General features: G+C 47.9%; 1 protein-coding gene across 3 annotated transcripts; it reads right to left on the bottom strand.

Annotated features, from left to right (window-relative positions):
• Window positions 1-200: 200 nt before the first annotated feature.
• nrbp2b (nuclear receptor binding protein 2b) lies at window positions 201-22964 on the bottom strand. 3 transcript variants are annotated; one of them, XM_076047620.1, is made up of 19 exons: window positions 22626-22964; window positions 22176-22535; window positions 6151-6273; window positions 5879-5980; window positions 5675-5764; window positions 5405-5445; window positions 5213-5307; window positions 5107-5130; window positions 4947-5033; window positions 4572-4627; window positions 4366-4461; window positions 4002-4134; window positions 3698-3800; window positions 3558-3608; window positions 3336-3471; window positions 3144-3218; window positions 2929-2992; window positions 2543-2598; window positions 201-2438 (listed from the first exon to the last, which is right to left on the bottom strand). In XM_076047620.1, exons 2-19 carry the CDS (start codon window positions 22293-22295, stop codon window positions 2352-2354), a joined length of 1539 nt encoding a protein of 512 aa, XP_075903735.1. In that variant the 5' UTR covers window positions 22296-22535; window positions 22626-22964; the 3' UTR covers window positions 201-2351. The 3 variants fall into 3 exon arrangements, with proteins under 3 accessions (XP_075903735.1, XP_075903736.1, XP_075903737.1); XM_076047621.1 differs by having other exon boundaries at window positions 3165-3218; window positions 22176-22963; XM_076047622.1 differs by lacking the exon at window positions 3144-3218 and having other exon boundaries at window positions 22176-22964.
• Between the last annotated feature and the right edge of the window lie 651 nt (window positions 22965-23615).

Genomic DNA, 23615 nt, shown 5'->3' with positions numbered 1-23615 from the left:
TTATGCCCCTTAATCAGATAGTATTTTGGCCTTTTTACAATTGTCAAACGCTCGTAGTTTGTAGTCTGTAGTTTGGCAAGGAATCAGCTACTGGGGGAAAAAAAAGCCATTCTAATCTGTTTAACACATCATAAATTGGGCCTTCTCAAAGGCCTTTCAGTTATTAAAGAAAGAAGGAATCTTACCAGGTCACTCAAAACTAAGGCATCACACGTTTATTGTCACCTATTTATTTGCAGTAGCTACAATATTCAACAAAGGATTTATAAAGAACACATCCAAAGGCGAGTTTCATTCAAGAGATTCACAGGAAATTAAACAAATTCAACTGAAAAATAAGACTGATATGGATGCCATGTTATCGTGTCTGCACAGTCTAAACATTCATCTTCCTCGTCAGGTCCTGCGTGGAACTGAAATATGGATGACAAAAGGCAAATGCAGTTTTGAATGGTCGCAGGCAATTAAGACATGCAGCTTCTCAGATCAGATGAGATTAACAGTGGCACTGTTTATGCAATAAAAGTAAACCCTTTCAACAGCCACAAACAAATATGTACACTTCAGCCTCCTCCGGTGGTCAAAAGTCTGGGACTCCTGTGGTCAGAGACACACGCACAAGGCTTGAGACAGAGCAGGTTAGGTATAAGTACTTTAAGCGATGACTGTACAGAAGTGTAACTGTAAATGCTGACCTTACAGACACCAGGAAACAAATGAAACTGAACTAAGACAGACAATTTTACTGTTCAAAAAAAGAAATGCAGATTGCTGATGAGATTTATTTTTTGAAGGGAAATGCTTTAAAATTCTTAAAATCGAAACCTTCCGTCATCAAGACTTGGATTCTTAACCGACCCAGCATGAGAACTATTCTATTTTTAGGCCTGTGTGGGCTGCGGTGCAGAGAACTCAAAAAAGAAATGCGCTATTGTGAAAGACATACCTGAATTCAAACGTGGCAAGATAGATATTTTATTGCAGCCCATATTAACATTCATCAGGTGGTGGTGCTATTTTTTAATTAAAATTTTGCGGGGACAGGCAGGTTGGGGGGTGGGGGGGATTTGCATTAAAGCACAATTACAAAATTATTTAAAAATATGTGTAGCAGTAATATTTATTGTTCACATGGGGTTTCAAAGTTTAAGAAAGGAGTCTTTTTTTTTTCAATCCAGCTCCAACTCTTTCTCAGCTGCAGCCGACAAGATTATTTTTTTGCTTTATTTGTATGTCCCAAGAAAAAGTGCTGACATCTCTGATTAAAAGAGCGGCTTTGCCGACAATCTGTCAGCTCATCTCACATTCAAATATCCTGGCATGAATCACTGCACCTGGTCTTAGAACTCTGACAGAATCTCATACAGAATAAGTTACACTTCAAATAGCTGAAATCACTATTATTATTACTATTATTATTACTATTATTATTATTATTATTATTATTATTATTATTATTGTTATTATTATTATTATTTTAATGGTGGGATGCCAATTCACTGGGGAAATTCTGTCCAAAGTGCATTGCCAAATCAGGCACTTAGCAAGTCTTTGGCTTTCAGAACAATATCATGGGGCCAAACCCTTAAGAGCACTACAGGCTGAAAGAGAGGCATCATCTTATTGCTCGTCACTACATTTAGGTACCGCACGTCTCTGCTCCAAGTTCTGAGATGTGAGTTTACTTTGCAAGAAAAGCAACAACAACAACAACAACAACAAAACAAAAAAAAATAATTTTGCAATTTTCGCACAGCCTCTTTTGGTCACAGTAAAACAATAAATAAAGCCAACTAAATGGTTTAAATAGCTAATTTCAGATGTGACACTTTTTAAAACGGTAGACAATTCAAATGCTCTGAGGGAACAGCGGCGGCAGCTCATCGACTTGTCAGTCAAAGTAGACGCCAGAGTGCAAACGAGGTTCGTATGCGATACAATGTCCTGCGAAAGGTAGCTGCTGCCTTTGTGGGGCAAAATATTTCCTTTACTTTGTTTTGTTTTGAGTAGTGGCATTACGGGGGGAAAAAACGAAACTGTGATGACACTTTAAGGCATGGTAGCCCTTTTGGACGGGGAGCCTGTCGATGTTCCACTGCTCTGTGGGATCGCTGGGCACACGCTGCGACGGTTCATTCCAGCTGTGGCGTCTCCTCCCTCCTTCTGCAGTCAGTCACTGACTAACACGGCACAGCTTCCTTCTGGATTTGCCCACTTCTTCTTCTTTTTTCATCACTAGAAGGGTCAGCCGTCTTCACTCCATCTTTCATCCCCCGCCGTCCGTCTGTCTCTTTCGATCCTGGTGTTCATCAGCAGGCCCCCTCTGGCCAAGTCACTGTTGCCACCCCTCCTCACTGTGTGCCCCCGGAGGCAAGTGATCGGACCCGGTGTCTGCTGATTGCATCCTCCAGGAATCCTGCTACCTTCTCGCTGTCATCCTGCAAAGAAAAAAGAAAGAGATGACATTATGAATTACTTCTCTTTTTACCGAATAATACTCTTTTCATTTTCTGCTTTAATACACTCTTTTGTTTCAAATTACCTCGTTGATGAAGGCGTAATGGACCAATTCACTGGCGAGGTCTTTGGAGGTGTCGGCTGAAAGTTGGACATGAAATATTTCCAATTAAATACAACATTTTCTTGTTTGATAATTAATCTCATTTAAAGAAAAACAACTGCCTTATTTTTTAAATCTGACAGAAATTCATGTGAACCACACTTGTGCTGTCTGACAAACACTGATGCCCTAGTTTATTTCTGCCCTGCTGCTTTTACTCGCAGACCAAATGTGAATCCAAAAAAGGAGGCAATAGGCTTTGCACCGCGAACAATGGACAGTGTTGGCGACACTGCTCTTTTCTCACAAAACACGGAGGAAACTGGCAAAGGAGTGCAGAGTGGCGACGGCCACATTCCGTTACTCACTGGGAAGGATGTCGCAGCTCAGCTGCCTGTGAAGTTTGTCATCCATCTTGAGGAACAGAGAGAGCTGTGGAGACAATCACAGAGTTTTAGACTGAGTTACAACCAACTGAGGCCCTGCTCACTCATATGAGGGTATTTATAAAAATACATTTTAATTGTAGTATAATGTAAAATAATTCTATTCTTGGAAAGGGCCCAACAGAAGTTGGAAGTACCTTTAATACCACATGACTCACATGAGTTTTGGTCCCCTCTTCATTTGACTCCAGACTACAGTGCATTTGAATAACCTGCGGCCGCGCAGAGCAAAAGGTGCAAACACACAAAAAAAGGATTTGAATTTTACCAACATCCCAACAAACGAGGCAAATTTTAGTTTCGGCGCATCTAACAAGTGATGGGCCGACCTTTCTAGACTCTGTTTCCTGGGGTTCGGGAGTCGGCGTCTTCACTGTCTCGACCTGCTCCTGAGACAGGGACAGCGCTCGGGGGACCGGGTGCAGCCGGGAGGAGGCGAAATTCATCAGCGGGTAAATGCCGTTTCTGCATCGCGAAAAAAGACAGAAGGGAACTCACTCTGCAGTCTATAATGCAACCTTATGGGACTGACAAGCAGCGACTCCACCCACTTGACGTCCTCCAGGAACTTGTCGAGCTCTAGAGGCGACACGTGGGAATACCTGCAGGCGGCAAAACGGGGAGTGAGACGATGCCTCATGTCTCGCCGGTTACTGAGCAAAAGATTTGCGACGCTTGTGAGGGTATTTACTTGAGCTGAACGCCCTGCCTGTCCTCATGTCTGATCTCAGCCATGACAGCGTTGGGGTCGAAAGACTTGGTTTTCTCCTCAACACAGTTTTCTGGGAGTAAATCTGGAGAGACAAAAACAGGCTTGGCAACCTTGGCAACTGACGCAAAAGTCATTTTTAGTCGCTCTATAAATAACATTTTGTTAAGTAATGAAACATAACACTTAACACGGAACAATATTCACGCTGGGTTTTCATTTACACCTTGGATTGACTGGGGGAATAAAGTGTTGCGAGTGGTGGCGCCGGAGGTGAGAAACTCACACTGGTTGTTGATGAGGCAGTGGGCGGCCAGCAGTTTGAGGGAGTGGACCTCGAACAGGACCCGGTGGAACAGCAGGTCGTGAGCCGTCGGACGGAGTTTGGCTTCGTGACGCAGGCAAGACTGGGTGAACTCCTGCAGGAAGAAGCCAGCAGCGGCAAGGCATGTTTGAACACTATGACCCACTTCGCAGGGTTCTGATTTGATTCCTGGCATTGAGTTTTTGAAAGTTCTCTGCGACGGCTTGGTCGGGGGAGATAGACTTTTAATGGGAAAATAGAGCAAAAGCGTTAAAAGAAAATCATTTAGGACAGCTGTTTGGCATGTTTCCGCGGTGACGCCGGCTATGCTATTTGTGTGACTCACTCTCATCAGAGGGTCTTCCAGGGATTGACCTGCATGAGCGATGGCCTCCTTGGACACTGGAGTGTCTCCGTTGGCCTGGATCTCCAGCACAGCCATCTGCGGGTGCAAATAATCTGTCAAAAATAACGTCAACAGGCGCGTGTGCGCACGCACACATGCACATGTAGACACCGAGGGAAGCATCTCTGAGGTTCTGTTTCTCTCACCTCGAGAGCACAGATGCCAAAGGAGAAGATGTCTATGGCGTAATCGTCTTTACCAGCTATAAATGGAGAAAGGAGAGTCAGAGACGACGGAGGTGAGAAACAAAGAGGAGGGGGAACAGTGAGAAGACGCTCAAAATATAACAGAACATAATAATTCAGCCACTTCCTTTTAGTTTGACTGAACCGTTTTTTTTAATTTTCTCATTTCTAACAAATGTGATGAGAAGAATGTGTCAAAATCAAATTTAAAAAATGGTTTAACGTACTTTCTGTGAAGTCTTTTTTAAAAACTTCAACAGATTCAGACAAAAGAGGCAACAACTGACTTATTTCTCCTAAAAAAAACCCCAATACATTCCATCCCGGGTCACTTACAAGCGTATTCCGGGGCAAAAAAATGAAGGTTCCGCTGCTCATCGCGGTGCTGCCTCCCTTTTCCATGGACGCTGGCATCTGGAAACACTGGGCAGAGAATCAACAGTGACGCGGGGCTGATTGTGATTGCAGGAGGAGGCCAATTAGTTCTCCCTCTTACCATTGACAAACAGCCGATGCCACACTGCGGAGAGAAAAATTGGCCAACGATTAAGATTCAGACACATCTGGATACAGTGAGGCATACTGTCCAGCTGGGGGCAGACCTGAGCCAATCTTGATGAGGCCGTTGTGCTGAATGAAAATGGTGTCACACGTCAGGTTGCCGTGTATGATCGGCGGGTCGCACGAGTGCAGGTAACTGCCGGCAAATAAGAGACAAAGCAGCCGGTTGAAGCAAACTCTCTCACAGTTTGAATCTTCCATGATGGGAAACAAAAAAAACAACCAAAAAATACCTGAGGGCAGAGAGAATCTGTGTGCACCATCTCTTCCAGGCCTAAAAATAAAAATTGCAGCGGAGGATGAAACTAAAAGCAGACACGGTACAAGTTCTGCAAATTCCTGAATTTAAATCAAGCAGGTGGAGGCCAGGAGAACAAAAAGACTCTGGCTGTGTGTCTGCACTGAGCCACCAGGGTTACATAACCCATAATCCCGTTGGTAAATATGGAAGTGAACCGTGTTGCCATTGCAGCGCTCCGCGCAGGTGAACGACCAACACTGACCTTGACGTTCATGGTCTTGTGGTTCTTCTTGGTTTTCTTCAGGAACTGCTTGAGGCTCCCTGATGACATGTACTCGGTGATGAATATGACCTGGGGGAGGCGGAGGAGGAGGAGGAGACGGGGCAGGTGTCAGCGGCCGCTGCGCAGTGCGGCAAAGTGATAGACGACGCGTGTGGAAAAAAGTAAAGACATAAATATCCTCACCCGTGCCTGAGTCTCCTTCATGTCAAGCCAGTATTTGTGGAACTTGACAATGTTGGGGTGCTCGACCTGCATCAAGTTCTCAAACATCTCCTTGATCTTCTCCTGGACAACACAACGCAGATCAGGAGCGCTTATTAGTAACTTGTAACTGTTCAGGTTGAACATGTAATACGATTGGTTTATTAAGATGTAATGAATGCATCAGAACCATGAGGAATGTCTGCAAATCATCTCCCTTTAACAAAGACTACAGGAGTGCAACCCAACGATACCTCTTGTGCCTTGAAGACCTTCTTGTCCGAGAAGAGAACCTCATTCCAAACCACCTCCACCCCCTCCTCCGTGTCCATGGCCAGAGAGGCGCTTTCCACACCGGGGACATTACCTTGGCTCACCTGCAGGGGGCAGATGGAAACGCATGAGGGACGAGGCAGCCTCCAAATTCACAAGTACTACATTTCTCATAAACAATAACACACATTTAGCGGACACGCCTGCCATATGATCGTGATTATTTTCCCCATGGCACATTCGGAGGTGAAGCGCAATGTTCTCGCAATTCATTTTGAGCCCTGTCGAGTCTCATCTTGGGCCTGGTTTCTGAAGTATCTGACGAGGAGTTGTTAAAATCTGAACGCCGATGTTACATAGGTGAAAACTATGTGAGGAGAATGAGAGTCAACAGCACAGAGACGCTGCAAAAGTGTAAGTACACTCCTTCAGTGGAAGCTGTATTCATTTAATCCTTGATTGATGGACGGATGGGGTTTCTTCAGTTGATAAAAGCAAATTCAATGTTGGTAACGTGACAAAAAAAAATCAAATTGTTCTACTGAAGTAATGTTGTTGCATTGGAATGTTTTGAGTCTTTGAGGAAAGCAGAATGATGATGTGGCCGTCGGTCAAACTGAGTGGCTGGGCTTAATCAGGTTATGTCCAAGTTCAGTGAGTCTGAGACATTTCGACACCGCCCCTGTAAGTGCAGCAGCTCCTTTAATACAAAAATAACACGAGCGTCTGAGTGGATGCATTTCTACATACACACCACCATCAAACCTAGTTTTCCCTCCATTAGCGGGCGAGAGTGCAACTAAAACGGACAGGCAGAAGATAATAGAAGATAATGCCATCCACTTAGACTACGCCTGAGGTAATGCCGTCGGCGGGCCGCGGCATCAGAGCGTTATAGACTCCAGGGAGGTGGGAGGCTGAGCAGAGAGCGAATGGATTAGACATGGAGAAGTCTGGGGCTGGCGCGGAGTGAGCGAGGGATTTTAGTTGGGACGATTTAAAGGGCAGCAAGACAGAGCGGAGCAGCCCAAAACTCCAACGAGGGCGACGAGAGGAGAGCCAAGGCAGCGGCGGACAGCTTAATCTGGCCCACATCATCATCATCATCATCAGCAGCAGCCGCAGCAGCCCTGCAGGAAGCTCCTCGGCCGGCCTCACCTCAGCTAAACTGCTGATCCTTCAGCAGCGGAGAGCGGCTGCGGGTCAAAAGTTCACCGCCGCTGCGTGAAGTCACGCGTGATGATGCGAGGCCCTCGGCCAGAGCTGCGTCTGGAACTGGAAAACTTACTGCGGATGCCTCAGCATTTGCCCACGCGTCACCGGAAATAATCATCCACTGTATCGCTTATAGAGGGATCAATAAAGGTGCATTCCCTCTGGTTGGAGATTACCCTCAACTATTGATCTTGTTGATTTCAAAAAAAGCATTAGGGCTGCACCGACATGACTGCTACGGTGAATAAGTGATGTTTACAGGAGACAAAGTCTTTATTTCCAAAACATCTCTTGAACAAAACCTGTTTTTGGGATTATTGGTGTCACACAAGAAGGACACAAATAGTTTTTTTTTTCCCCCCCACACATTAGGAAGCCTTCCTGAATGCCAACAGACAAGTTTATTGCTCACAATATTTACAAAGGCTAAGGGAAGCAGTAACTGATTCTCACACACGTCACCTCAAGTGACACCCAAACAAACAGAACAGAGATCAGTTCAGCATCAGCAGTAGAGTCCATCTACTGCACTTGCTGTGTGTGTTTCACTCATGGATGTATTATAAGAACTGGATACCAGACTGGCAATAGGGCGGCCTGCCGATTTTGGTCACTCGAGGAACTGCAGCAAAAAAAATCCCATGGGCCCAAAAAGCATTTTTACCATAGACTCTGGAGTCTGGGGGTGTGGTTTCACCCCGACACACACACACACACACATACACACACACACGCTCCTGACTAGGTTGAGGGTGAGAAAGCAGCTTGAATGACATGTCATTATGGCTCCGCCTCAATCACCACCTCTGTCTGCTCAACGCTTAATGCCGGCCGTTGACGAGCGACCACAGGGGCCCCGCTTGTTACGCCGCTTCGTGACATCATCAGGCGGGGACGGCGTGGCGCCTCGACAGGAGTAGGCTTGTTCCGCCAACGGCGGCGGCAGCCACAAAGGCTCCCCAGAAATCCTGGGCAGTTTATAGGCCCTCACTTCAACAAACAGAGCAGCCCCGGAGAGAAACTGGATGTTTAGTTAACCGCTGTAATGGCTTTATTGCTTAGCATGACAGTGCAGCTGCTCTCAGTGGGGGGGCGGTGGGGTTTAGGGTTCTTTCGGGGAGGGGGGACAGAGGCCATTTAATCTCTATTCCTCCCCCATACCAGCACCACGGACAAGACTGGATAATTAGAGGGCGGAACACGGAGCTCTGAGCGGCTGATGAGTGCAGCATTCCTTCACTTCATCCCCCGATCACTCAGTTTCCTTCCCATGCTGGCCAGCGGGGGGGCTGCTGCTGCTGCTGCTGCTGCTTGTTTTTCCTGGATGTGCACTCGCCGCAGTCCCACCGTCTACATCCCCGGGGGCGGGGGATGCAAGCTTGGGAATGTAAACAGCGCACGGGGGATGTGATGCTGGTCTGTGATTGGCTGACCCCCAGGAGGTGGACGTACCATAGGGCGTGCATGTTTTCCGCTGGGGCTGCTGGACTAAAAGTGGAAGTAAGAGGAGGAAAACATCAACAGCAACAAGGCTGTTGCCCGAGCAGAACGACACGAGGAGGTGGGAGGTGCGGGAGTTAATGATCTGAAGTAAAATGATGACTTCAGTGGATTGATTCAGAGCAGTGGTTCTCAACTGGTGGAGTCTCAGGACTCATTTTCCTTCCTAATTATGAAGCCGCGAACCACATTTGTCCCACAGAAATAAGAACGCTATTAGTTTTTTTTTCTGTCAAGTAAATAAATTACTGAAATGATTTAATTGAATTATGTGTCCTGCAAAATAGATGCCCACCATAGGTTTATGTGATTGTACATGTATGTGCATGTTGATACTGATATTCTTACGCCTGCCTGTACAAATGTACATAGATAATTTGTTATGAAATTATAAATCATTTACGGTACAATATTGGCTAACAGAAAATCTGTTAATTGGTTAATGGAAATCTGTATCTGAATGATGTACTTGAAATGTTAAAAAGATAAGTATGATAATTCTGATCTGGTTTGTTTTGTTTCTTTGATGTAACTGCACGTACACATCCTTATCTATCTTTTTATTTTTATTTTTTTTTGTGAATATGTTCAAAATAAACTAAATAAATAAAATAAAATAAAACATGAAATGAGAAAGTCAGAGACAATACCAGCACGAGCGGACCGGACTACAAGTGGCCACTCTTCCCACAGAGGCGGGCGAGGTGCCCGGGCTGAAAGCCGGCCTTTGTGCCTCCAACAAACACACACACACACACAAACACACACACACACACACGCGAGGCAACAGAGTGCTTTGTCTTGCCGCACATCAGCATCCCGTAGCCGATACATCCAACACAGCCAAGCTGCCGCCGAGCCCACGTTCATATTTCAAAGGGAGGGAAACGTCTGTGGAGCTGGAGGCGGGCCACGCCCCAACCCTCTTCACACTATTATGCTAATGAGCGCCAGGGCCTCTGAGGGGGCTTTTTCTCCCTCGCAAGCAAGATTTTCGCATTTTGCACCAAGAGGGGGGGCGGGGGGGGGGGGGGGGGGGGGGAGGATGACAGAGGCGGAGGAAATGTGAACGGCAGAGAGAGAAAAAGGGGTTCTGAGTGTGAGCGGCGGAGGAAGAGCTTCGCGTTGAAGCCTTTGGGTCGAGTCGCGTCGGTGAGAAAAATCTGACTGAAAAATGAATTAAAAAAGCAGAAAAGATGGACATTGTTCGTCATTGTGACTTATTTATATGTCAGTATGTAGATAGCTGCAAATCCAACTGTCCGTATGATGTAAATATATTGGTTTTATTCCTTTTCACCCTACAAATATTTTACTTTTATTTTTTCTTTTACTTAATTTCATTTTCCATCATTTTTGCACTATACAGTTGCTGTAATTATGCAAATTTCCCCACTGTGGGATTAACAAAGACGTTCTATTCTATTCTATTCTATTCTATTGTTGGGTTGAGACAAGTCACCGTTAGAAAACGTGAGGATGCTTTCTTCCCATGTCTCACTACGAAGCTAAAAGAATCAGCGGGCTGCTGACCGCCCGCTGACCTTGGCCAGCGCCGGCCCACCTCCCCGCCGCCGGCGTGTCACATGTGCCGCCACACAATCAGGTTGACGTCCACTCGCTAAAGCGAAAAGGGGCCTCGACGGCTCAGACAGCGGCCGGCAGACGTGTGACTAAGCGCTTCGCATTCTCAGTTGGATGCGCAGGCGGGAAATTAGTTTCGTTATCGGGCGGCTTCCATTCACGCTCTGCCAACATGCACATACAGAGGAAAAAAGGGTTTCCACTCCTCATTTCAAAAGGACACGGGGTCATGCGCGGTGGGGGGGAGGGGGGGGGGCTCATGAGCAGACACATCGGCCCTCATCACGTCTCACTTATTCATTTCTCCGTCCAGCGCTGAGAGCTCCCCGCCAGCAGGAATGTAGGACAGGTCATCGGAGCAGACGGGCACACAGAGGGCGAAGCGCCGCAGTCACAACAACATGGCAGCGCCTTTCTCTTTAAGAGTGGCTGGCGACATGAACATTGAGATAAAATTGAAATGCACAAGAGCACAAGGCGTCGTGTCGTCTGCGTCTCGATTTTATCCCTGTATTGTTGTCTCTGTATTATGGTGCAAATAAAATAAAATAAATCTAAATATCACTGATAAGGTCTAATTATGGGCTAGATTTTGTTTTTTTTAATTGACACCATGCACAAATTTGCTTCCATTGAATTTCAGTTTAATTTAATTGGCAGCTTTGATCAATAATATATGATTCTGAATGTTTTTTCCGATTATCATTATGTGATGATTAATAATGTTCATCAAGTGGTATGTGAATGAAGCTGTGATTGCTTGTGAGCACACCGTCTTCACTCTGGCCCCTGCGCCGCCTCAGCCAGAACACCACAGCCACAGGTTACAAAGCCCCGCTGTCCTTTCAGCTCACGCCCATCTGTCTTAACCAATCACACGCGGCGGCGTTTCCGCAGGAAAATACAGCAGAGCAGAAGGTCAGGGCCACTCAATCTACGTTCCTGCCAAGACCTGCAAAGACTGATATGATACCACCTGTGTGTGTGTCTGTGCTGCACAAGCGACAGCAAAACAAAACTGGTGCCTTTGGGTGATTTTTTTTTTTTAAAGAAAATATTTTAAGAGAGGTCCTTTGTATGAGGTTTTGGAATAAACAGCCCTTTTATTTCATCCATTTTTTTTTTTTTTTACTAACTGAGCAACTGTCCCGCCCCTCTAAGTGTTTTAATTGCTCCGAGAGCTCTACGAGTGGCGTCATGTGCTCGTGCCTCGCTAATTATTAAAGATAATCCAGCTGGAATGAGTTTGCTTTATCCCGTGGCGAGGCTCCCTTCACTTTCCTGCGGGACAATGGGAGGTTAACCGGCTCGACCTGCTGTGTGTGTCACAGCAGATGAAGCAAACGCCCCTCAGATCAAAAGCATGTTCTTTTCTACGTCTTTTCCCCGGGCCTGCCGTCATCCTTTGGACAAACAAATGCTCTGGTTGCAAAGACAAAGAGGATTGGCGACACCTTGGTGATAATTACCGACCCTGAGACTCGTCGGGATGCTTCAACACTGCAAAAGTGAACCACTGAATCACAGAGAGTCGGTTAGACAAAGGTGACGAGGCTCTCAGGCTGAGGTCTGGGCTGGTCGTCGCCAATGCGGCAGCGACACACGGCAACAGGAACATCCTTATGCAACACTGCAGCAATTAACCCAGTTCACAGAACCCTCCCACCACCATGTCGAGTCACAGTGGAAGAATACACGGGAGTTACATCCGTTCGCTCGCTGATTTCCAATGAATGTCTCTTGTAATTCAATTCAAATGTTCCTCACTGAAGTGTGTGATAGAAATTCTGCCCAGTTGCTGAGTCACATCAAACTTTCTTTTTCTTTTTTTTTTTAATTGATCGCAGCGCCCTTCCAGAATTCACTCACAGCACAGATGAGCCCCTCATAGGCCGCGTTCAGACTGCCAGCCAAAATCCCATTTTGAGCCCATCCAGATTGAAACCGGATGGCTCTTTTGTAGTCTGAGCAGTCACAAATCACATGAAATTTGATTTTTGCAAAAGGGATTGAAACCACCTTCCAATGGGGAGGTGGTTTCAAATGGTATTTGGACGGATGCGTCTCCCTGTGAACAGCTCCAAACACACCGATGGGTTTTGACTGTCCGTGACGTCGCTCTATGCGACGCAAGACCCAATGCGCCAGACCGGAGTGCGCCACCGTGTGGTTCTACCCGGCAGTCTCTGCCGATGCGTGTGGGAACACTGGGATCTTTTGCTGGACACCTTGTCGGATCACGCGCTCAGTCGGACGCTGTGGGGCGGATTCAGCAGTGAGCTGCTGATTTGCTGAGCCGGGAGCTAAAAACCCGACGACTTGACTTTTTACCGACACACTAAATCACGCTGCCGCAGTTTGGCAGCCAAGACCAAGACTTCCAAACAGTGCAGAGGCTTTATGAGGCAAAGGGGGCAGTCGGTCACTTCTTTCTTTCTTTCCTTTTTCCCTCCCTCCCTCTCCGTCCCTAAATGTTCCACTTCTTGGAATAGAGGCTGCGGTTTTCACCCCACAACTTGTTTGCCTCAACCTGGAACTGGCCCCTTTCCCGGCGTTTCCTAAAAAGCGCCGGCGAGACGTCAAACACGGGGGCCTGGCGGCTTTCGCGCAAACTATTCCAGGTCTTGTCGTAGCGCGGTGTGATTTTCTGCCCGCTGGATTTCAAATCCACCCTTGTAAACCCGCACGCCGCTTGCTCACCGCCTCCTCCTCCTTCTCCTTCGTGACGAACGCGTTACATGAGCTGCGCTGGCCACGCCTCCATCCGCCGCACACGCACGACATGCAATTTTCCGAGAGAGGGGACAGAGGTAAGCAAACAAAGCATCCACCCACCCGTCTTCTCCACCTGCTTCACCCTGCACAGTCGACAAGACCAACTGTAGTTCCGTCGTCTTAACTTGCGTAGTTGCCCATTACCTCTCAACGCTTGCGTGTGTCGCTTCAATGTCAATCCGCTTAATCCAGTCTCACTTCAAGATAAATAAAAAAATTCCAACCAGAACGTGAAATAAACTCACTTATTTTCTTGAAGTTTTTTTTTTTGAGGCAAGAAATTGGAGAAAACAAAACGAGTTCAAAAAACGAGATCAAAAGAATTTAAAGCTCCACACTCCCAGTCTGGCTTGACTCACACCAGCTTCCCTCCTCATCCAAACAAACATTTCTCCATTTTATTTTCCACCCAGAATGCAACACCATAAAAAAAAACCAAGGATCACCTTTCAAAACTAAAAGCATTCCTCTTACTTTGCAAAAGAAAGAAATAAAAATGCTGCAATTGAGTTTCAGCCACGAGCAGCGAAGAGGAAAAGAGGTGCGAAAACGCAACAGCGCCACAAGCAACGAACCCACCTGGAGGTGTATGAATATGTGTGTGTGTGTGTGTGTGTGTGTGTGTGTGTGTGTGTGTGTGTGTGTGTGTACATGTTCAGTGGTTGATTCTCTCATCTCGTCTGCAGAATAAAGAGGCCACATGTGGATCAGGCCGGGCGGAGGTGGGGGCGGGAGGAAGGGGGGCAGCAGCAGATATAAGAGGAAAATGGAGCAACAGAGGGTCATGTTGATGTTTTTTTTCCTCTCTCTGGTTACCGGAGGGGATTAGAGGAGCGGAGTGATGAAAGTCAACCTGAGCTGGCTGCTCAGCACACGCTCAGACTGAACAGCCTGTTGGCAGACGGGCTGGGGGACCGTGCGCTTGCTCTTACGTAACCACGGCGACGGAGCTCAATAGCAGCGACTGTGTGTGTGTGTGTGTGTGTGTGTGAGAGAGAGGTGGGAGGTGGCGGCTGTTCGTCCCCCCCCCTACTCCTCACCCCTCCACCCGTCGACTCGCCCTGCCGCGTGACGTCAGCGCGGCGTCGCAATCAATCAGAAGGCTTCTGTCGACAGAAAAACTTCTTCCTCCTCTGCAACGCGGCTGAAGGTGTCCACCCCCCCGACCCCCCACCCCCACCCCCACCCCGGACGTCCTGAGTTCAAAGGTTAAATCTCACAGCTCCTCCAGCTTAAAAGAGCTTTGGGGCCGGATCCGACGCTCGCAAGGCGACTGGGCCTCAAGGAACTCCGGTTCAAAGCTCCAAAGCGATACCCTTACAGTGCAATTGAATTCCAGCAGCGGAAAACAGAAGCCAGCAGCCGGCGCTGTTAAAAACCACAGAAGAAGACAAATGGGAAATGTGGGAGGCTGCTGTGGAAAATAATGCCAAGATGGACACACAGAGACACACATGACCTGTGTGTGTGTAGCAGCTTCGTCTATCATCAGCCTCACTAGGATGAATGATGCTGGGTGATGGTGGGGGGGTGGGGTGGGGGGAGAGCAGTTATTCACTGTCTTCATATTTAATAATTCAGCAGCCAGTATCCTGACTGACTGACTGACTGACTGGCTGGCTGAGTGACGGCTGCAGGGAAGAACCTCCAGCACAAAGTCCCCGAGCAGCCGCATTCAGATCCTGAATGCAAATGAGATCACGTCTGCCAGATGAGGTGGAGGAGTGGTGGTGGTGGTGGTGGTGGAGACAATGCAACAGCCGAGTGATGAGGCAGTCGGCGGCTTTGAGGGGGGTTATTTCTGCTGCCATGAGAGACAAACAAAACAAAGAGGCCTCAACAACACAATGATAATAATGATACAAAGAATCGATGGCTGCGTTGGCCGCGCGGGACGACGACGGCATTCGGATCTGAATGGAGAAACAGAAGAAACAAACAGAACCGTTCTTCCAGTTTTTCTCTGACCGCACTGAAGCTTGGCTTTTTATTGCAAAAAAATTCTGTCTTTTTCGTCCAAAAAGCAAAGTACAAGGTCACCCTGCCTTCACTATAAAGCTGTCCAAACATAATGAAGGCTTCACATTAAAAGAGCTCAATGAGACTGAATGGAAGACGGACAAAAAATAACTGTAAAGACACAAGAAGCCTTTGACATTTGTCCAAACAACCTTGGAGTGATCGTTTGACACATTCACGTCTCAAATTCAAATATCAAAAGTTTCTGCACAGCACTCGTCACTACTTTCATTATTTTTCCGTGCGCGCGCCCGCCTCGCCCGTGTTTGGTTTCAAAGGTCGAGACTGCGACCGAGCGTTGTGGAAACTCCAAAGATTCAATCACTTTTGAAACTCCCAGAGTTTCAATCTTCCAAAGACGAGAACCAGCGTCTCTCACCAAACTCTGCTGTCGCTCTTTTTCAAGTTTCAAACGCTCGACGTGTTCGCAGAAGCTTTACGCAAAACTCCCGGTCGCTGGTTGTGCAATGTTTTTTATGGCAGACATTCACACACACACACACACACACACACACACACACACACACACACGTCTTCAGACCAAAGTCAGACACAACAACACAATATCGCAGACGAAGGACCTTGGCCTTCCCTTTAAAGAGGGTTTGGAACACACACACACACACACACACACACACACACACACACACACACACACACACACACACACACACACACACACACACACACACACACCAGCAGCCTCGGTTGCAATAAACACTTAAGCGTGATGCAGGAATCAGTCACCGCCACCAAAACCTTATTACAGGCTTCACACTGCAGCACAATAACAGGAACTGGCCCGCAGCTCGGGGCGGTTATTATTATTATAGCTCAGAGTGTGAGTCTGCATCACCGTCACGGGAGTCGCAGCGCACACACGAGCTTCGCCTGTTTACGTGAAAGCCGTCTGGGTTTCACTTGTCGGGAGGAGAAGCAGCCTGAAGCAGAAGCAGCCTCCACTTCTCTGTCGTCGGTCCTCGTCTCTCGCTGGTCCGGCTGACGGACACGCTGAGAAACACAACGACACGCGTGACGATGCCGTCACTCCGTTTCGGTTATGAAACTCTACACCGTTGGTGTCAAACTAATTTGGCACCGCAGTGTCATTATATTTGGCCTGCGAGGCAATATTAAATGACCACTAGAGCTTCTGGCCCGCCGCTGTCACGCAGCACACGTACCACAAATACTACAAATCCCAGAATGCTGCGCTGGTATGCTCGCAGACTGTTTACTTCAACAGAATATAAGTAACCGGTTTTCTTGATGCAGTTTTTCTTGCTCCTCCAAGGTCTGGGCTCAAATGGTTGCACTTTCATTGAAGGACATTATTATTATTATTATTACTATTATTATTATTATTATTATTATTGTTATTAGTTCATTGGTTTATTATTGCTATTTAATTTTTTAAAGTGTTATTAGATTGTGGAAAAAGATGACTGTTGAAATTCAAATCAGAGGGCTGCGAATTAAAAAAGAGCCATACGATTTTTATTTATTATTTATATTTATTTATTTCGATGTGTTTTCTTTTTATTTGAAATTCGATTTTGCAGTTATTTATTGTGTTGTGTTCAGCTTTGCTTTGTTCCATATTCAGTGTTGAAGCAAAACTTGTTTGGGTCCATTTAAAAAGGTTCACTGTTCTATCTGGAGGAAGATTTTTTTTCAATGAATATCAATATTGCCGCGAGACTTTGTCCATGTTTTAAACTTTGGCCCCACTGTGCTGCTCTACACGCTGCAATTTAGTTTTTTTTAGTTTTTTTCGGAATGACTGCCAGCAACCTGAAACGCGACACTCGTTCTGCGCATAACGCCCACATTTTAACAAGCAAAACAAAACGAAAGCAGTAATTTCCAGATTAGTGGATTACTCCCAAGACACTATTGTCTTCCAGTGACCCTGCTGACTGGGCGCCGGGCGTGCTGCAGCGAGTCGCAGCAGCGAGCAGCAGCAGCGGGGCGTTTCTGCCATGTCGCTTGACGTGAAAGCGGCCTGATGGCAGCCAGTCAGCCGTTTCCTGGAGGAATCCTTTTCATGCCACCGCTCCCGTCCCAAGAAGTGAAGGATGGGGAGGAGGAAGAGGAGGAAGAGGAGGGGGAGGAAGCTCGATTTCACACAGCTGGAGTGGAAAACGCTGACGGCGACGCTGCATCGCCGCCAGGTCTGATGACCTCCCGGGGGGGATCGGCTTTCACCAGCAGGTGACGGCAGCCCTCACCGCCACCGCGGCGACGGGCTGCGGTGGCGCTCGTGGAAAACCTTCGGAGGGAGGTCACCGAGTGCGGGGGAAAAAGAAGGGCCATCTGGCGCGTTGTTTGCCCAGGCAGCGAGCGCTCTGACTGCAAAGTGTTTTACAATTGTTTTATAATTTTACAATCGGCAGCTTTTCGCTGCATGACGACGGTTTTGTATTTTGTCATCGGACCTACCTTGAACACAACAGTCACGCCCTCTTCGGCCGGCAGCCGGGCGTGGCTGGCTCACCTGCAGATACTGTTCCACTTAACACGTCACACGCAGCTGAACATGCCCTGCTTGTTAAGTGCGACTTTTATGTGAGAGAGACACGCAGACGTGAGGGCAGCCCTGCTGCACAAGCACACTGTGACCGGGGCTCATTTTCAGTGCCGATGTTGAGATGAACTCTGTCAACGGGGCTCGCCAGGGTCCACCTGCCCTTTGCATCTGATGATCGACAGCGTCTCCAAGTATACCGACCATTTTCTACTGTTTTTGTGCTGACGCTGTGCAGCCGTCTCCATCTGACGGTGCTGCACATTTACTATCAAATCCATTACAGCCAATAATTTAAAGTCAAACCAACCCGAGGCCAGACACCCCACCCTCCCTCCCCCCACCCAGACACTGAGCCTGCTGCAGGGAACTAAGAACTCCCTCGGACGGACGGCCACCAAAGATTAATCATCCGCCGAGCAGGTATCGTTTTGCTTTGCTTGAGATGCGCAAAACAAATTAATAAATAAAAAAAAGACACAAGACTCGTAGCAGACGATTTCCTTCTCGACACCCACTGGGACGGCTGGGAGACGCAGGTTTCCACAGAAAAAAAGCTCCCCAGGGGGGAAATAAACAAATGATGCCTGAGAAAATAAACTGCAGGATGACTAGGCAGCAATCTTGCGGTATGTGAGCACATATGGTCACACACTGAGGACAACATCCACCCGTGTGTTCCCGATATCGTTTCGATTCAACGTTGTTTTACTCGTCATTGTGTTCATATTTAGTCAAGTTGCTCGTCTTAATCCAAGTGATACCACACTTTACAGTAAAGGTCACTGGGATCTATCTTTTGAAATGCTGTTGATGTGCAAAGGGCTTGAGCAACACCAGAGCACACGCTCTGTATTCTAGGAAAACAACCGTGTTTTCATATATAGCCACGAGGCCGCTGGCGGGCCGCCGCTGGCAGAGGACCGGCGCTAACAGGTGGGTCGCTGCTCGCCGTCCCCGCTTGGAGGGGTGGAGTGGGGGCGGGGATCATTCCTCGTAGGACGGATGCCGGGTTATTACGGAGTGGAGGCCGTGAGGAGAATCCTCTCTGGGCGGGCGGCGCTCTCCTCTCAACACAAGTCACCACCTGACAGGATCCTGCGAGGGCCGGCGCCTGAAGGCCCAGGGCGTGTTTGCACACTTTCAATGGCTCCGCTCTTTTACGGGCTGCGACTTGGGGAGAGGCCACTTGACATTTCAGTGGCACTGTGACTTTAAGTGTGGCTAACTGCACACAAGATAACAATTGTGCAAAGTGTCTTAGCCTCTGGCTGTCGCTCAGAGTCTGCACGGCCTCCTGGAGTTACTCAGTGACAAAGACGGAGCACTCACCACACAAGAGGCCTGCATCGATTCGTTTTTCAGCTCTTAATTGACGGGCGGTAACTTTGTAGAGAGATACATGGCCAGAAAATATATATATTACTGAATTCAAATAAATCCAATCTGTTATATTCTGCACATATTTATGTCTCAATGAACGTCCAGTCCTGATTGAGCAGAGCATTCTGGGATTTGTAGTATTAGCGGTTAGATGTGCTGGATAATTCCGACCTTGTCTTCAGGAATATGGGCCAATAATATAATTACACTGTGGGCCAGACTTTGACACCTCTGGTCTACTGCATGGGAGGTGTGTGGGTTCCCCACCTCGGGAGGTGCAGCAGAGCTGCGAAGCCAGAGCCGAAGCTGAGCGACTGCAGAGAACACTGTGTGGCAAACACACGAGCATCAGACAGCGACCGCGAGGCTGCAGTTCGGTCGGTTGGCGAGATGCAGCTTCCACAGGACATCCACGGTAATTCAGGCAAACTGGCGACTTGAAGATCAGAACAAAACTACTTCCAAGCGGCTCCTTCTGGTCATTCTTCAACATCAGATCTTGATGGAATCTTCATTTTCAACAATAAATGATGCTTCATTTTATTGTCCAAGTGCAGTTTTCTTTGCTCCTTAAATCCACTTTGCCGCGTGCAGCTTTTTCCTGAGCGTTGCCCGACACTTTGCTCTGGTTCTGCACAGCCTGAGGTGCTGCACTGAGAAAAAGTGCATTGAGTCCCCCTTCAAAACAAAAGCACGGAGAATTCTGCAGCGGGACGAGGTGGCCGAGCATTTTTAACGAGTGCAGAAAATGAGGAAAACGCCTCGACATGCACTTGAAACTGTATCCACCATGAACTACAGTTTGGTAGCACAACAACCGCACGGCACCCTCGGCCTTATCAGCGTGCATTTTCTGCAACGCTGAGTCACAGAGAGATTAGTGAGATCCCGCTACTACAAAAACCGACGATAAGCCGCGCTTGCAGTAGTGTCGCTCAGAGTTGTGACATCAGCGGAGGTTGAGTGACTCAGTGCAGGTTTCCTGCACCGGAATGAATGTTTCGCCATTCTGGACAATCACAGATGAATCCGTTAGAAGCATACGTGCAGCAAGTCAGACATCCGTGGAAACAGAAATCATGCTGTTGCATGTTGCATGCATCGACGACAAACCGGTTTGGTTCTCAAATGGCAGGAGAACTTCACTTTCCTTGGTGCTACTGGCCCCGTTTCGCCAGTTCTGCTCCGGCCGACACCATTTTGACTTTCCAATCACACTCCTGACCCGTTCAGGAAAAGAAAAAGCACAACCCGCACTTGACCGACGGCGACACAATCAGGCAGCGCGCGCAAAAGAACAAGTAACCGTGGCTGCTGAGAAGAGCGTAGCGGGGCTGCGAGGCCGAGTTTATCTTCTGCCAGAAGTGCAGAACAGATATGGCTGCACAAATTCTCAACTTTCACCTACTGACTGGTTTGCGCTCTGCCTCTCTCACACAGACAAACACACACACACACACCCAGGCACGGTGCTGCTCAACAGGAAGGACGTCAGTGAAAGGTTGATCTGTTTTTTTTCTGTCTATTTCATGTCAGTCAATCCCAGTGAAATGTGGCAGCTTTGGCCTCAAAAGGAAGAAATTATGATTTTCAGAATAAGAGTATTTTTCAAAAACAAAAGTTGTTCGTCGCACCTTATAAAATTATTTCAATTTTGAGGACGCACAAATTATTATTATTATTTTTTTTTTCCAGATTACCTGAACACATGTTTCAGCATTTGAATACGACTGGAGACTCCTGGAATATTGTTCCTGCTTACGCTATTGCTGTGTAGCAGCTCTATACCAGCCATAAATCCTGCACGCTCTAGTCCAGCCTGAGGGCAAATGGCAATGTGACAGTAGCGGAAGCTCCGAAAAAAAAAAATATAGATGTGTAATCAATAGCTGGAAAGGCATGTGTGTGTGTGTGTGTGTGTGTGTGTGTGTGTGTGTGTGTGTGTGTTTGTCTGTGTGTATGTGTGTGTGTGTGTGTGTGTGTGTGTGTTCCAGAGATAACCTTCAAGTTGGCCCTTATCAGGGTGGTAGTGGTGGGTGGGGGCGGGGCCTGTCAGTGAAGGCCACGCCCACTGCTTCAAAACTGCCGGTGCGTTCAGATGTTCGTGTCTTTTCCCAGATAACCAGGGAATTATGGTTTTCTTTGCCCCCTTTCTCCTGTAAACCAGCCTGTACTGCTCCAATGTGCCTCCTGCCACCACACGTGCACATTCGCCTGAGCTGGCCTCTGTTTTCTAATGCGATTTGCAATATTAATATTGAGGAAATTAGCTAATTAATTTATTAAGAAATCAACTTAAAGCCATAGCAGTGACTAGATGTGGGCTAAACGGTTCTGTGCTTTTCTTATTTGTTTACCCGTAAGTGTGTTTGCTGTTGCTGTTTCTAATGAGGATGCACATTACAGTGAACAAAAGTCTGTTTTGCAGGAAGACAGAGAGGTTTGCTTTTTTTAGGCTGATGAATGGCTCTTTATTGTGGCCAGATTTCTATCACTCTGGTGCACGAGAGCAGCAACATGATTTAATAGTCTGTCCTGCTGGTAAAGACGAAGGAGCCACTCTTTACACGCCCACCCTGTCGGCGTGAAGCCCTCAGACCAGATTCCAACTATTCCACCATCAGGCCGTGGACTTGCTGACAGGAAGAAGTTTCAAAGGCAAAGTGTCCATGCCTGGCCAGGCCTGGTGTGGTGTGGTGTGGTGGGCCCGGACGGAGAGGGGGGGGGCGGCAGCAGCCTGGACGACTGTGCCAGGTTTCCAGACTGCTGCTGCTGCTGCTGCCGCTGCAGGCGGTCACATCCAGGAAATTGCGAAACACAAGCAGCAGCAGCAGCAGCAGCAGTGATTGATGCTCTGATCCAGGAGCAGATTTGTTTCATTTAGGGGAGAAAATCTCTGTCTGTCTGTCTCTGACACACACACACACACACACACACACACACACACACACACACACACACACACACACACACACACACACACACACACACACACACACTAACCTGCTCCTTCCGTTTCTGCCAGCGGCCACACGGGCTCTCCTCCAGGATCTCGCTCTCATCCTCGCTCTCCTCCTCCTTCCCCTCCGACCCTGATTTTCTCTCCGGGACGGACATCGTCATGTTGAGCGGCTCGGCTGTCTCAGGTTTCCTCCCGGCGAGAAGCTCCTCTCCTTCTTCCTCTTCCTCCTCCTCTCCCGTCGAGCTGTCTGCGGCGCTTCAGACGAGACGTACGCGGACGCACGGCCGCTCGTCTGCGCAGTGAAGCAAGCACCACCACCACCCCCTCCTCCTCCTCTCTCAGACGCCCCCTCCAGACGACACCAGCCGCCGTTTAAACCCCCCTGCTGGCGCTCAAAACATCTCCAATACAATGGAGAGAAGCGTCTGATGGAATATCTCCATCTATGATATAAGAAAAAAGAAGAAGCAGGGGGGGAAAAAAAAACTCACTGCGTGCGCATTGCAAGGTCGCAGGACGAAGTGAAGGCGGTGGAGAAATATATCCCAGACTTTATGCGCCCTGTGTGCCGCATGCAAAACAGCGTCTGCGGACGGAGCGCTTGTTTCCCCCCCCACTCGCTTTGCTTTCCTGCTCGCTCGTCACGACGACGAAGAGCCGCGGGCGGATTAGTGGGGGAAAGAGGCGATTCGGCAGCCTTCAGGGTCCGCTCGGCGCAGGAGGACCCGACCACCGTCTGTTGCTGCTGCTGCTGCTGCTGCTGCTGCTGAGTACTTCCCCACGCGTCGTTGTCGTCGGTGGAGCTTCAATCAGGAGCTGCTGCGGGCGGGCGGGCGGGCGGGCACGGTGCGCAGAGGCAACGGGCTACCGTAAAGAAGGCAGTATGGGCGCACAGCAGCAGTTTCGCTTTGCGGGGAGAAGAGGTGGTAACTTCAATAAGAAGGGGGGGGGGGAAGGAAAAGGAAAACGTCAAAAAGATTGAATTTAAAGGTCTCGTCCCATTTTCAGATATTTTGCACGCCCTGCCCTTGTTCTTTTTGTTCTATTTTTTAATTTATTTGAAAATATCTTCTAGTGATTGTTGTATAGTTTGTATTGCATTGCTTGTTTGTCGTGCTTCAACAGCGGACTTTCCCAATTTGGGATCAATAAAGTACATCTATCTATCCTTGAGGGGTCAACAAATAAGACCAGCGAATAGTGTCTGGCAGGTATAAATCGCCAATATCTCCTGCATGAGTCACTTCACACATTGTGGATGGCTGGATGGGGGAAACATGAAATAATGTGTTAGTGCGACATCTTGTGGTAAGTAGTTGCAGGTGCAAGCTCTCTGCAAAACCAGCATTTCTAAGTCGCCTTGCTTGGAAATGAATTTGTTTGTTTGTTTGTTTGTTTGTTTGTTTGTTGGGATCAGTCGTGCAAGGTATTTATATATTGCTGGTGATAAGTGCTGGTGTCACTGGAGGGGCAGAGGAAGG

Source organism: Nelusetta ayraudi, unplaced genomic scaffold, assembly GCF_046127955.1.
Source record: "Nelusetta ayraudi isolate G7.1 ecotype Tasmania unplaced genomic scaffold, CSIRO-AGI_Nayr_v1 ptg000094l, whole genome shotgun sequence".
Lineage (NCBI taxonomy): Eukaryota > Metazoa > Chordata > Actinopteri > Tetraodontiformes > Monacanthidae > Nelusetta > Nelusetta ayraudi.
Note: the sequence above shows the minus strand (reverse complement) of the source record. Positions and strands in the feature narration are given on the sequence as shown.

Bases quoted from the DNA above. Each gene is read 5' to 3' on its own strand.
- nrbp2b (XM_076047620.1), bottom strand. From the start codon at position 22,295: ATGACGATGTCCGTCCCGGAGAGAAAATCAGGGTCGGAGGGGAAGGAG. The intron at 4,135-4,365 runs GTGAGTCACACA...TTCTTCCTGCAG, and splicing joins TGGAAGACCCTCTGATGAGA to GAGTTCACCCAGTCTTGCCT. The intron at 3,219-3,335 runs GTCGGCCCATCA...GCGCGGCCGCAG, and splicing joins AGGAAACAGAGTCTAGAAAG to GTTATTCAAATGCACTGTAG.